At 43.5% G+C, this 14,107-nt stretch overlaps 1 protein-coding gene across 1 annotated transcript in view; it reads right to left on the bottom strand.

Annotated features, from left to right (window-relative positions):
- Positions 1–5,485, bottom strand: part of Xrn2 (5'-3' exoribonuclease 2) — a 63,752-nt gene extending 58,267 nt beyond the window's left edge. The window contains exon 1 of the mRNA XM_052183824.1: positions 5,104–5,485. Within this exon, the coding sequence (XP_052039784.1) occupies positions 5,104–5,178 (75 nt within the window). The 5' untranslated portion in view covers positions 5,179–5,485. The remainder of the gene's footprint in view (positions 1–5,103) is intronic.
- Between the last annotated feature and the right edge of the window lie 8,622 nt (positions 5,486–14,107).

The following is a 14,107-nucleotide window of genomic DNA, read 5'->3' as shown; positions in this document are numbered from 1 at the left end:
AAGCAATCTACAAATTCCATGTAATCCATATCAAAATTGCAATGACATTCTCCACAGAAAGAAAAAATTCACTTGGGAGCACAAAAAGCCAAAGCAATCCTGAGTATAAAGAACAACACTAGAGGTGTCACTATCCATCTCAAATGACACAACAGAGCCATGGTAATAAAATCAGCAAAGTTATGAACCACAAAAACGTGTAAAAAAGAAATAAAAGAGAACCCAGAAATAAATAGCAATAGCCATCATGGATTTGGCAATAGTGCTAAAATCATCCCAGTCTTTTCAAGAAAACAGTACTGCAGAACTGAGTATTTACATGCAAAACAACCAAACTAGAGCTCTATCTCTTGTTCGTTTCAACATAAATTCAAAATAGATCAAAGATTTTTAAATATTAGACCTGGAACTCTGCAACTACCAGAAGAAAATATAAGGAAATCATTTTAAGATAAAAGCACAAGCAAGGACTCTAATTGTTCAGGCAATTTCTAGGAAAGGACAAATGAGAGGCTAAAGAGATGGCTCAGGAGTTGAGAGCATTTGTTGCTCTTCTAGAGGACTCAAGTTTGGTTCCCAGCACCAACCATGAGGTGGGTCACATTTGCCCATTAACTCCACCTCTAGGAGGAAATCCAACACCCTCTTGTGGCCTCAGAAGGCACTCTTACATACACATGAACAAAAATAAATTTTAAAAGATTAACAAATGAGATACCATGAAACTAAGTCTCTGCATAAAAAAAAGCAAGCGACTGGTAGTGAGAGCACACAGAATGAAAAACATCCCTGCCAGTTATTCACCCCCCCACACACAATCTAATTAATAAGTAAGTGAAATAACGTTTTAAAAGATAAAGTAGCCAATAATATGAAAAAAAATCCTTAGTTATCAAGAAATGCAAATCAAAACTACAATGAGATTTCACCCCAGTGAAAACGACTATCATAAAGAAATCAAGCATCATATGCTGGCAAAGATAGATACTGGGGAGTGCTGACACACTGCTAGATGGCAGCCACTATGAAAAAAGAAAAGGGTAGAAAGGCAAAATTACCATATGCTATCATCTAGCTAAATAGACTAAATGGAATCCAAGCCAGCATACAACAGAAATATTTGTGCATTCATATTTATTGAGAGACTATAAACTGCCAGTGCCCAGTTAATAAAAACAGCTTAAGAATTTCGTGTACACTGAAGGAAGATGTGTGAATACATACACTGGAATATTATTAAGCCATAGAGGTGAAGGAAATTATGCCATTTGCAGGAAAATAGCTAGAACTGGAAATCATTACGCTAAATAATCAGACTAAGATAAATAATGCATGCATTCTGTGGTGATTTGAATATGGTTGGCCCATGGTAAGTGGCACTATTAGGTGTGGCCTTGTTGGAGGAAGTGTGTCACTGTGTAGGTGGGCTTTGAGGGCTTCTAGTACTCAAGCTCCTCTCAGTGTGGAAGAGACTCTCCTCCTGACTTCCTGAGGAAGATAGTCTTCTAGCTGCCTTTGGATCAAGATGTAGAACTCTCAGCTCCTCCAGCACCATGTCTGCCTGAAAGATGCCATGACGATAATGGGCTGAACCTCTCAAACTGTAAGCTAGCCCCAATTATATGCTTGCCTTTTTAAGAGTTGCCTTGATCATGGTATCTCTTCATAGCAATAAAACTCAAACTAAGACAAATTCTCTCATGAGGATTTTTGACTTCTGCCAAAATAAGGTAATAGGAAGGAGTAAAGAGTAAAGTGCTTAACATATGCACATGAGAATATGATAATGAAATTTATTATATAGTTATATATAGTACAGCAACACTGTATTCAACAAGTAAATGTATTTTAAAACTTTTAAAGCTGCACACAGCGGTACCTGCCTACAATCCTAGTACCCAACAGAAAGGATTATGAGTTCCTGGAAAGCCTGAGCTATGCTTCAAAAATGAAAGAGATGATTAACACATGAAACAATATCAATTAATCTCAAATTTTAACTATGTAACATGAAAGTCAATGAGCCAGGAATAATAAATAGCATAGAAGCCAACCAGAAGTTCAACTGGGTAAAGGTGCTTGCTTAGAAGGAAAGAACTGACTTCAAAGTTGTTCTCTAACCTCCATACATATGCCAAGGCATGTCACTGTCCCTTCACTCCTGTCCTGGGAACAGGTACACTTCTGTCTGTGTACATATATACATACTTAAAAACTTTCACCAGGTAGTAGTGCACACCTTTAATCCTAACACTCAGTAAGCAGAAACTCTGAGTTTGAGGCTATCCTGGTGTACAGAGCAAGTTCCAGGAGAGAAACCCTGTAGAAAAGAAGAGATGGGGAGGGGGAAAGTATGAGCAAGAAAGCTCGCTCTCACCCATGTACTCCTAAACAACTGCCATCTCACCACTGACAAAAAGGTCAATGTAGAAAGGTCGTTAGTAGGAAGAAAGGGATTCATGGAAGGCACAGGGGAAGAATGGAGAGGGACACCTAAGAAGAAGGATGGAAAAGAAGAGTAGATGGGATCTAAATGTATTATGTAAATGTGTACAAAAGGCACAATGAAAACTGTGAATAACTAATACAAGAACAAAGGAAAAAACTGATCAACTCGGAACAATGAAAGGGGAGGGTCAGAGCCAGGTGGTGGTGGCGCATTTAATCCCAGCGCTTGGGAGGCAGAGGCAGGCGCATTTCTGAGTTCGAGGCCAGCCTGGTCTACAGAGTGAGTTCCAGGACAGCCAGGTAGGGAATCCTGTCTCGAGAAAAAAAAAAAAAAAAAGGAGGAAAGGAGGGTCATTAAGTTAGGCACATGGCCTTCCCAGTTTTCACACTGACACTAGCATTAGCTGAGTAAGTTATCAGAAATATTGAAATTTTTCAAAAGCTTAAAAAATAATTTTCTGTTTTGAAATAAGCACCTAATAACCTAGTAATCAACATAGTGCTCAGAACAGTGTCTGATACATGGTAAATGCTACCAAAAACCCAGTTAAATGTCACAAAAACTGCCAGGCCAGTACCTTTAATTCCAGCAGTTGGGAAATAGAGGCAGACAAATTTGAGGCCAACTAGAGCAACACAGTGAGACCTTGTCTTAAAAGAAAATATTTGACTTTTCAGCAACAACAGCTGGAAAGAGTGTTTCCAACATCTTCATGGGAACTGGTTTTCCAACTTGGAGTCATTATCACTCATGGAGAAAATAAATTTTGGGACCAACAGTGACAGAAAACTCAGATCACACAGTGGCATTTCCTAAAAAGTCAATTCAAAAGTAAAAACCAAGGTCAGCTTTAAGCCAAGAAAGATGGGCTATTCAGCAAACAGTAATTCTCAAGAAGCACCTTTCCAGGAAGCATACTGAAAAAAGTACTGTGAAGAAAATAGACATAAAGACAGCTCCAAGCTGGGAGTGGCAGTACACAGGCAATCCCAGCTTGCCTGTGTGTGTGAGGGTCTGGAGTCTGTGGCTAAGTAGGGAGATCCTATGTACAAAGGAAAAAAAAAAAAAAAAAGGACTTGACAGAATGCCTGATGAAGTAATTTGGATGGGGAAAGGTATAAAGTGTACCCAAACTAGGGGTGAAAGGGAAGAGGAAGGAGCTAGCTCTAGTAAAAGATAAGCAGCCTAAGCTACAATCACAATTTAAAACAGACAACACTGTTTCTCTCGAAGCTTGTATGGTCAAAGGTATGACAATCTTGAATGAGAACTAAAAAAGTACAAGGGACCCAAAAAGTTAAGACAACGGGGGGGGGGGGGGGGGGGGGGGAAACTAACATCAATCTTAGAAACTAGAATAGGATACTTTGTATAGGCAATAGAATATTTGTTTGTTTTGGGAGAGCTCTCACTATGTAAGCCTTGGTTTGCTTTGAACTCTGAGTAGAACAGGCTGACCTCCAAAACACAAGCCTATCTCTCTCCCAAGGGCTGGGAATAAAGGTATGTGCCACGCCTTGTCCCGCTAAACGTTTAAATGAGTTATCTGTTAAATTACAAAATTTACGGTCCGAAATACGTATTAGCATTAGAAAAACAGGGGTGGTGGTGAATAAATAGCTAATTTCTCTTCTACCCAAAATTAGATAGATCCCAAATCGGTAAGTCAAACCATATTAAGACAGAACCAAAACAGTTCAAAGTGTCTGTCTTTGTAGAGAAGACCGGGCGGAAAAAGAACAGAACAAGGAACTGTGGCTTTCTCTTTGGAACACACCCCCAACCCCGAAGGGTAACACAACGTTTACAGAGGAAATAATGATTCAGATTAGCAATTTGTCTTTGGAGAACACAAATATATACTAGGAATGTCACCAAAACAAAGCTTTTGGTTCCTTCTAAGACAGGAAGTAAGAAAGTAAATAACCTAAGCAGAAGAATCAGGTTCTTGAAGAGAGGCGGTTCGAAAGCCGAAAGTGGGAGGGGACACGTGCCCGGAACTTTTCCAATCTAGAAATTCTAATTGAGAGTACAAAGTCGAACTCGACAGAATTACGCGACCGACAAAAGCAAAGCTCACGAATCTGAACGACTAAAAAGTCTGACTGTAAACTATCAAACTAACACCACTCCAGAAGACGGGGAGTGGAACAGCGAGCTGCCCGGCATTCATGCAGCGAAGCCCGCCAGGGAGACAGACCGCTCCCCTATCCTAGTTCTTCATAACTAGCCGCTGCCAGCGCACGGTTAACTGCAACAAATGGCCAGGCTCGGGTGGAACACAAGCGATCCGGCCACCGGGTACTCCGGGTTCAACACAGTGGACCAACCAGCGGTCCCTACGCGGCCAACCTTGCTGCCCGCGTTAAGGGGTACCTAGCCAGGGCGCCCCTGCGAGCTCCGTGAGCTGCGCGGGCGCCGAGGGAAACAAAGCCGTGGGCGGAGCCTGGGGTGCCCCGCTAGGCAGGCGTGGGAGGAGCCGCCCAAGCTCCCAAAGACCCTCTACTCGCCCTCGCTCCGCCCAGACCGCCTCCGGAACCGCGAACCCGCGAAGCGGCCAGCGAGGCTGCCTGAGGTGGGCTCCCATCCCCGAGGGCCGCGGCCTAGACGTGCCGCGCCGGGTCCCCACTCTGGCGTACTGGCCGCCTCCTCACCTTCTCCTCCACGCAGTTGACAATGATGGACGGGTACTTGCGGCTGAGCCAGCGGAAGAACGCCGGGACTCCCATGATCAGCGGGCAGCTCGAAACAGCAGCCGGGACAGCGGGAGAGTGTAACCAACGAGACTGGCAGGAGCGGCAGCCGAGGGCACCGGCACTTCCTCCCACGTGCGTTCAGAGACAGGAAGTTGCGTCATCCCACCACCGCTGGGGAAGCCGGGAAAGGAGCTTGGTTAAGTGGGCATTCGTTTAGACTGCACAAGTGGTGGCGGGCCTAGGCGAGCTGTAGAGCTGGGTGGTGAGACCTGGCGCGCCGCGCCCTCCGGAAAAACCTTGGAGAGCCGACTGCAGGACGATGCCTTCGCCCGCAGTAGTCCCCAGAGCGCCAGACACATTAGGCCGGCAGCGGCAGGTCCTTGCTTGAGTGGGTCAGGACTTTGGAAAGGCGTGGCCCGTCTGACTTCCTTTCTCACAATCTGTCATGGACTGAATAGAACCATCCACAATTTAGTTTCCATTTCCTGGTTTCTCTCTCTCTCTTTTTTTTTTTTATGCTACTGTGCCTGGAAGAATCATAAAGTGTTTTACAATTTTTAAAAAATCTGCTTTGTATAAGCAACTTTTCAAAATACGTTTAAGATTTATTTTTAGTTATGTAATGTGTGTATATCTACATGTGGCTATGTGAATGAGTCCTGTGGAGGCCAAAGGTATCAGATCCCCTGGAGCTGGAGTTAACAAACAGCAGTAACCAGCCGGCCATGGCTGCCAGGAGTCAAACTCTACACCTTTGGAAAAGCAGCATGAACCCTTTACTGCTAGCCAATGGTAAACAACCTTGTCACAATGCTCAGCCTATCAACATTTGCTAATATCACATTCTAGCATTTATTGAGTATGTGCTAAGGCAAGGAACTAAAGAATGATCTTATTTAATCACCAGTTGAGCCTTCTGTGCTGGCTGGCTGTGTCATGCTGGTGACTCCAGTGTGAAAGTATTCTCCAAACAGAAAAACAGTTTATTAGATTCAGTGCATGCAGCAGGCAAGAAAGTAAAAGCTGGAAGGGACTGTTTTTGTGGAAGCATGTTTCTATGTGGGCAATAACAGCCTGCTGTACGTGTTTTGTTGTTGTTGTTGTTTGGGGCTTTTGGGGTGGTTTTTTTGTAACACATAACAGATAAAGTCAGGTTGTCAAAGTGTTAAATCGTTTGCTTATTCATACTGCTTGTATTTCACTTCAAGCAATGATCATTTAATCCTCTGTTCTCAAACCAACATGATATTTTTATCCCTTTTCTGGTGGCTTCAAATGTACCCTGTCATATACCCCCACCCCACCTGCAGCATGTGGAAGAAATCTTGAAAGAGGAGATATCTGTTCTGTGCTCCTTTGCTCAAGCTTGAAAGTCTCTCTTCCCTGTAATCCCAGCACTCTGGTAGGCAGAGGCAGGCACATTTCTGAGTTTGAGGCCAGCTTGGTCTACAGAGTGAGTTCCAGGACAGCCAGGGCTACACAGAGAAACCCTGTCTCAAAAAAAACCAAATCCAACAAAACCAAAAAAAAAAAAAAAGTCTCTTCCCTGAATACCCCTTGACCTGACAAATTGCACTCAATCACAAAGATTTAAGGCCTTAAAAGGCCTCTGTAAAGTGTTTCTCTGCTGTCAGGCAGTAAATGTTGCCCCTTCCCTCATGGTTTAATGACTTCATTTTAATGCTAGTGTGGAACTTAGGTAGTTAGCCTATGTTTAAGTATATATATGTGTGTGTGTGTGTGTGTATTATGCATAAGCATATATGTGTGTGTTGTGTTCTGGAATTTTATTTCTATGATGAAATTTCCTGTTTTAATTGAAAAAAGCCCCTTCTTAAGAACTTGGATCCTCTGGGATGTGCTTTATATGAACACAAATTCATATGCAGCTGGGTAGGAGCAGGCAGCTGGCAACATTGAGTCCGTTCCCCTATCCCTTCCCCCCACCCTCCCACTCCCCGAGTCCGTCACAAATGGTTTTGAACTCTGAAATGTAAAAAAAAGGTCAAAGGTGTATAAGATGATAAGAATTGAAACTTCCAGGTCTGGCAAAGAGGCGCACACACAATAATCCTAGCACTAAAGAGGATGAAGAGACAGGAGAGTAGCCTGGGTCAAAAAACAAAGGAAACATACAGAAACATATGCTAGTCTACAGTGTTAGGCTGGAACCCCTGCTTATCCCCAGCACAAGCCGGGAAACCCCATTTGCCCTCCTTCCAAACCTCCTCTAGCCACACAGAAAAAAATTTCCCTACCCACTTGGAAAAAACTCCCGGACAGCAGGTCACCACTCCTTGTCCCCAGGTTTCTGACAGTTTACCCAAGAGTGCCGACCCAGGAACTCAGTTTTTGACCATATGTGCACACAATCCCAGCTCCTAGTTCACACCAGAGCCCAAGACCCCCCCCCCCCCTTGCTTTAGCTTCGATGCTTGACCTCACTGACCTCCACCTACGAGGCCAGTGAACCCACCTGAGCGCTGCCTCCTAGTAAACCTGCCTTTAGCTACTTTGAATGTGGTCTAATCTGGCCCACAGCTGCATCTCTGAGGGAGAGAGAACGCCTATCATCTAACAACAGGTCTAAGTGGTGCAAGTGGGGGGGTTGGACTAAAAACCTCTCTTCGGGTAATGCGATTGATAAGTATGGTTTGTATGAGATGCCCCCCCCCCCAGTAGCCTCAGGCATTTGAATGCTTGGTCCCCAGTTGATGGCCACTTTTGGAAAGGTAAGGTGTGGTGTGAGTGTGTTACAGGAAGTGAGCTTTTTAGAGTTTCAAAAGCCCAGACAACATTCCCAGTTTGCTCACTCTGCTTTTACGTTGTTATTGGTGGTAGTGGTGGTGGTGGTGATGGTGGTGGTTTTTTGAGACAGGGTTTCTCTGTGTAGCCCTGACTGTCCTGAAACTCACTCTGTAGACCATGCTGGCCTTGAACTCAGAAATCCCCCTGCCTCTGTCTCCCTAGAGCTGGGATTAAAGGCCTGTGCCACCACTGCCCAGAGCTCTCTCTGCTACTTGCTTGCAGTTTAAGGCAGAAGCTCTCAGTTTTCTGTGCCAGCTGTCATGCCTGCCCGCTGCCACACCACCCAGCCTAGGTGGTGATGGATTATTCTTCCTCTGGAATTGTAAGCTCAAACAAACCCTTCTATAAGATGCCTTGGTCATGGTATTTTATCACAGCAATAGAGAAGTAACTAAAACAATAAGTTTGTTGATTACATGATCCTCTCCCACCCATCCCCAACACACACACACACACACACACACAGTGCTAAGCTCTTCTGGGCTAAGTTCCTGTATATTGTAAAGACTTGTCCTAATAAGCCAGTTAGAGAATTTAGGGAAGTACTCAGCCCAATCACTTGCATAGTGAAATGGTTTACATAGAAGATATAGAAAAATTTGACATCTGGGTGCTCAGCAGTTAAAAGCACTTAACTGGTCTTGCAGAGGACCTGGGTTCAGTTCCTCGGCAACCCACATATGTGACCCACATGATGGCTCACAGCCATCCATAATTCTAGTTTCAGGGATCCTCTTTGGACTTTCTCAGGTACAAGGTATGTACATGGTGTATAGACATAGACATGGGCAAAACATACATATGCATAAAACAATAAAAACAAATCTCTTTTAAAATTTGGATGTTTGGCATTCAGGGAGGAAAAAAGTAAAGAAAAAAATAGGTGGAACCTAGGCAGTGGCAGGAGGGGATGGACTAAACCTTATAACACTTTCTTCAACCCAGTGTGTCCTATGAAGCCTTTTAACATTCAAACTTGAATTTGTCTTGTATACATTAAAGAAGAGACTGAGTCTGGTGTTGGGTCACTGTGGTTTGGAATAACAAGTGTGGGCAATGAACAGCTCAAGAACAGGAGAGGTGATGAGCATTTGTGTTGGGAATACACAGGAGTATTGAACCAGACTCTCGGCTTCGACAGACTTAGAAGCCAGAGGAAAGCTTTCAGCTGACATCTGAATCACATTCATGTACAGGATGATATGTAAAACAGTGTTCATTTTTCATTCTAACATGTAAATGTAGATTTTTTTTCAGAAACTGTTACTAAACTACCATGAAAATATACTTTTCATAATATGACTCAATAAAGGCAACTCTTTAAAAGCTGTTGATTCTTTTGCTGACGGCCATGGTCTGGGCTGCCACCTGGGCATGGGATGAATTTCGCTTGGTGCATCCCAGTCCCACACATCTCCTTATCTCTCAATATCTGTCCTCCATCCTTTCTGGCAACATCCTCCCCAAAATAAAATACAATTATGATGATGATGATGATAATGATGAACATCTTGTTATGGAAGCAGTTGTATGTCACAATGTGCCCCCACAGAATACTCTTTTGTCCACACATCTTCACTTGCAAATGTTTATTGCAATGACTCATTGGTCTGATTTGAGGCCTCTGGCTTCTGCTACACTATGGATACTGGATCTTTACCTGGAAGCCTCTTGGATATCCTGTCATTGCCCTATATCATGGAGATCCTGCATCTTTGAATCTCCAGGACTGGCTCCTTCACATGCTCCAACAGTTCATAGATGGAGTAAATACTGGGGCGGGCCAACTCAAATTCCTGGATCTGGACCTGGGTGGTATCTGAGTTGGTCAGCCTGACAGCTCTCCCTTACAAACAACATCAGGACGAGCTCTCCAGTACTGTCCTGGCTAGCTGACCCAGGCTTAGAAGAGCAAGGTGGGGAAGGCATCTCCTTCGCTCACACCACCCAGCAGATGAATGGCAGGGCCAATTCTCCTGTGCTCGTGGCCTCAGAGTTGACCCACCACTACCTTACTGCCAACAGGGTCAGCTCTACTGTGCTACCCAGATGTGGTGCAGGGCTGGCTCCCCTGAGTGCTGCAGCTAGTGAGGGGTGGAGCCAGCTCTACTCAGGTCATGGACATCATCAACATGGTCCCAGACAGCAGCCCAGACCAGGGATGTCAACATGGCCTTTGGTGGTAATATGAGTCACAGCCATCAACACAGACCCCTGCTGCTACATGGCCATAAATTCAGACGTGGATCTCAGTGGCAGCATGGGCCAGGACTTGATTGTGTTTCCTGCTACTGGTGGGACTTCACATCAAAGGAAACTCTTATTATACTGGTTTATTTATTTGAGGCAGGGTACATGGCATAATGAATATGTGGGGTCAAAGGATAAGTTATCCTACCATATGGGTCCCTGGATTCAAACTTGGGTCTTCAGTCTTGGCACCAAGCACTTCTAACTGGATGAGTCATCTCATTGGCCTAGTAAGGGCAGCTTTTAAAAACAGTTATACTAGATGAAAAACCACAACAGTATGTGTTTTTTTTTTAATTTTTTTATTCGATATAATTTATTTACATTTCAAATGATTTCCCCTTTTCTAGCCCTCCACTCCCTGAAAGTCCCGTAAGCCCCCTTCTCTTCCCCTGTCCTATGTATGTGTTAGAACAACATGAACGCTCCTGCTTTTCAGGGAATTTTGTCAGTGAAGCTTGGGCAAAGCCAAATCTGAAAGGATACGTCGATAAGCTCTCTGGACCTAGGGTGGGGTGAGTGAGTGAGAAACAGACCCCCAAAGGTTCATGAACATTTAAAATTTCATTTTAATCCCATTAACGTTGTAATTATCACAGGGAATATTGTGTTTGGTTTTGCCTATTATTGATGTCTAGATTATTGCGTGCTTTCTTTCTTTCTTGATCCTTATCCGTTTTGCCCAGTTTATATTTCCACACTACACTCTTCTTTGTCAGTCTCCTCCAGCCCAGGCTGGCTACAAAATCTCTTTGTTGTCAACGGTGACCTTGAACTTTTGCTCTTCCTCCCTCTACCTCTTAAGAGCTGGGATTGTGGACACAATGCCCAGCTGAGATATATGTGTTTTTCCTTAAGATGTAAAACTGTATTGTAATTGTGTGTATGGGGGAGAGGTGCGTGCACGTGACTATCCGCAGACATCCTGGAGCTGCACTTAGAGGTGGTTGAGAGCTGCCGATGTGAGTGACCGGAACCAAACTTGGGTCTTCTGTGCTCCTTTTAACCCCTCCATCAACTCCCCGAGGCCCTAGCTGAAGTTAATGCAGTCTTTTACTTTTTTTTTTTTTAATTTATGTTTTTTAATTTCACAGTTTCAAACGTCCAAGATCAAGGTGCTAGCTGGTACTTTCTCTGTGGTCTTATCCTGGATCTTCCTATGACTTCACATCATTTTCTTTGTGTGTCTCAGTTCAATTAAAGACATTATTAAAGATAAAAAAATAATATGGCTGTATAACCCAGGCAAACCTCAAACCCAAAATCCTCTTCCGTCAGCCACCTCCAGCTGCTAGAATGACTTGTGTGCTCTGTCTCACCTGGCACCAAACTTCCCCTTCTCTCAGGGAAAACAAGGATAATGACTTAAGACCTAATGTCCTCATGTAATTAGGTCGTTAAAGGTTCTATCTTCAAATATATTCACATTCTGAGATGCTGCTAAAGGCTAATGACCTTGACAAACTGTTTTTCTCTTCTTAGGCTCTTTTTATTTGTTGAGACAGTACCCCCAGGTTGGCTTTGAAATTGAAATCCTGGGTGTTAGGATTAAAGGCCTGTGCCACCGAGTTAGCCTTTGTTTTCCAGATGATATTTCATCTTTAGAACTATATATTTAATAAGAAGGCATCTTTGCCTCCTTGGTCTTAAGGGTAGGAACCAGGACTCTGTTCCTAATGATGCTACGTCTGGTGGAACTGAGCACCTCTGAACAGTGAATCAGTTCAAGGATGAAATGAGCCTTTGTCTGTTAGGTAGCATCATGACTTTGGAATTAGAGACATTCTTGTTGGGTATAAAGTGCTAGTGTCCCCATCACTTTTTACCAATTCAAATATTACTCATTAGTCCCTTTCTCTCAGCCTGGCTTCCACACACTTTTGTCTTCCCATATGAATTCAGTTCATCAACATGTGGCACCGAGTTTTAAATCATTTCCCATTTCATTTGTGAGTATTCATTTTCCACTAATGTATGAGGATAAAGGTGAGATTTGTTACAAGGACAAACAATTCTGAAATTTGCATTTACCACATGTGAGGTCAGGCTCCAGGTCTTCCTATAGTGATACAAATTACAACCAGACAAGAATAAGACCACTGCTACAATTTTTTGAGCCAAATTTGGAGCAATACTTCATTAAATACCGGCCAGGACGATGAACACTGGCCAGGCCCATTCTTGAGATTTCCAGAGCATAGCACCAAATTACATTAGTCAGAGGCTTATAAAGGCCAAACTGTCAAGGCCACATTCCCTACCTTCATCCAATCAGGGACAAGTATACATCCTGATGTACTTCCTGTTTACCTACCTCCACCTACATGTGATCTTGCACATGCTGTGTAAGTGGAGCAATAACAAGCAAAAAACATGTGGCTTGTTATTTTACATGAAAAACAGTCCCCAGCATTCTAAGAACTCATCTGTCCTTGGGGGTACTGGCTGGTTTTGTGTGTCACCTTGAAACAAGCTGGAATTATCACAGAGAAAGGAGCTTCAGTTGAGAAAATGCCTCCATGAGATCCAGCTGTAAGGCATTTTCTCAATTAGTGATTAAGTGGGGAGGGCCCCTTGCAGGTGGTACCATCCCTGGGCTGGTAGTCTTGGGTTCTATAAGAAAGCAAGCTGAGCAAGACAGAGGAAACAAGCCGGTAAGTAACATCCCTCCATGGCCTCTGCATCAACTCCTGCTTCCTGACCTGCTTGAGTCCAGTCCTGACTTCCTTTGGTAATGAACAGCAGTATGGAAGTGTAAGCTGAATAAACCCTTTCCTCCCCAACTTGCTTCTTGCTCACAATGTTTTGTGCAGGAATAGAAACCCTGACTAAGACATTGGGTAAGTGGAACTTACAGGTTAGAGGCATTTTGTTTCATAGATCAAAGCATAGTAATTTAAACTTATAACATTAGTCCTGACTGTGACTTGGGGATCTTGCTGCTTCTGTCCTTGATTCTTGTGGTGGCTTGAATGGGATGGCCCCTATAGACTCAAATGTTTGAATACTTTGGTCCCTTGGTAGGACTAGTTGGGCAGGGTTAGGATGTATGGCCTTGTTGGAGGAGGTGTGTCACTGGGAGCAAACTTTGAGGTTCTTGATTGTTCCTGACATCCATCATAATGGACCCTAACCCTGTAAAATCTAAGCCCAATTAAACATTTTTTTTAGAAGCTGCCTTGATCATGGCATCTTATTGCAGTAATAGAAAGGCAAAATTGGGGAAGAAGGGCTGAGCTGGATGTTTTTAAGAGCCAGGCTTAATGGTAACTCATGATACTTACACTTAGCATCCACTAGGCCCAAACCTGTTGTCTCAGCCCAGGTACAGAGGAATCCTGGACAAGGCAGTCATCTTGAATACTAGGGAAGGGGAAAAGGAAATAAGATTCTCTGAACCCGTGGCGTTATCTCTCTTATGTTTAATTGCAAGTAAAGTTACTAAGCATCTGAGATCCATAATCTTGAGGCTGCAGAGATGGCTCGGCATTAAGAGATTTTATTGCTCTTTTGAAAGAGCTGGGCTGGGTTCCCTGTACCCACATGGTAGCTAAAATGCATTTGTAACTCCACGTCCAAGGGCTCTTGATGCCCTGTTTTGGCCTTCAAGAGCACTGGATGCAACATACAGACATACATGCAAATGCAACACACATAAAAAAGATCCAGTCTTTCCTATATATCCTTCTCCCTATCCTTGGAAAGGGAGAAAATAAGATACTACAATTAAACTCCCTTTAATAACATAAAAGTTAATTTAGAAAGAATGAAATATTACCATCAATATCAAAGACAAGATATAGCCACAAAATATGAAGTATAGTGTAGCAGAACCTAATTAATGCTATCTCGGTGGCAGCCGCATGCCTTCCTCACTACCTGCCCCAATGTTCTGGGTTCCCAA

Source organism: Apodemus sylvaticus, chromosome 5 (genome assembly GCF_947179515.1).
Source record: "Apodemus sylvaticus chromosome 5, mApoSyl1.1, whole genome shotgun sequence".
NCBI lineage: Eukaryota > Metazoa > Chordata > Mammalia > Rodentia > Muridae > Apodemus > Apodemus sylvaticus.
Note: the sequence above shows the minus strand (reverse complement) of the source record. Positions and strands in the feature narration are given on the sequence as shown.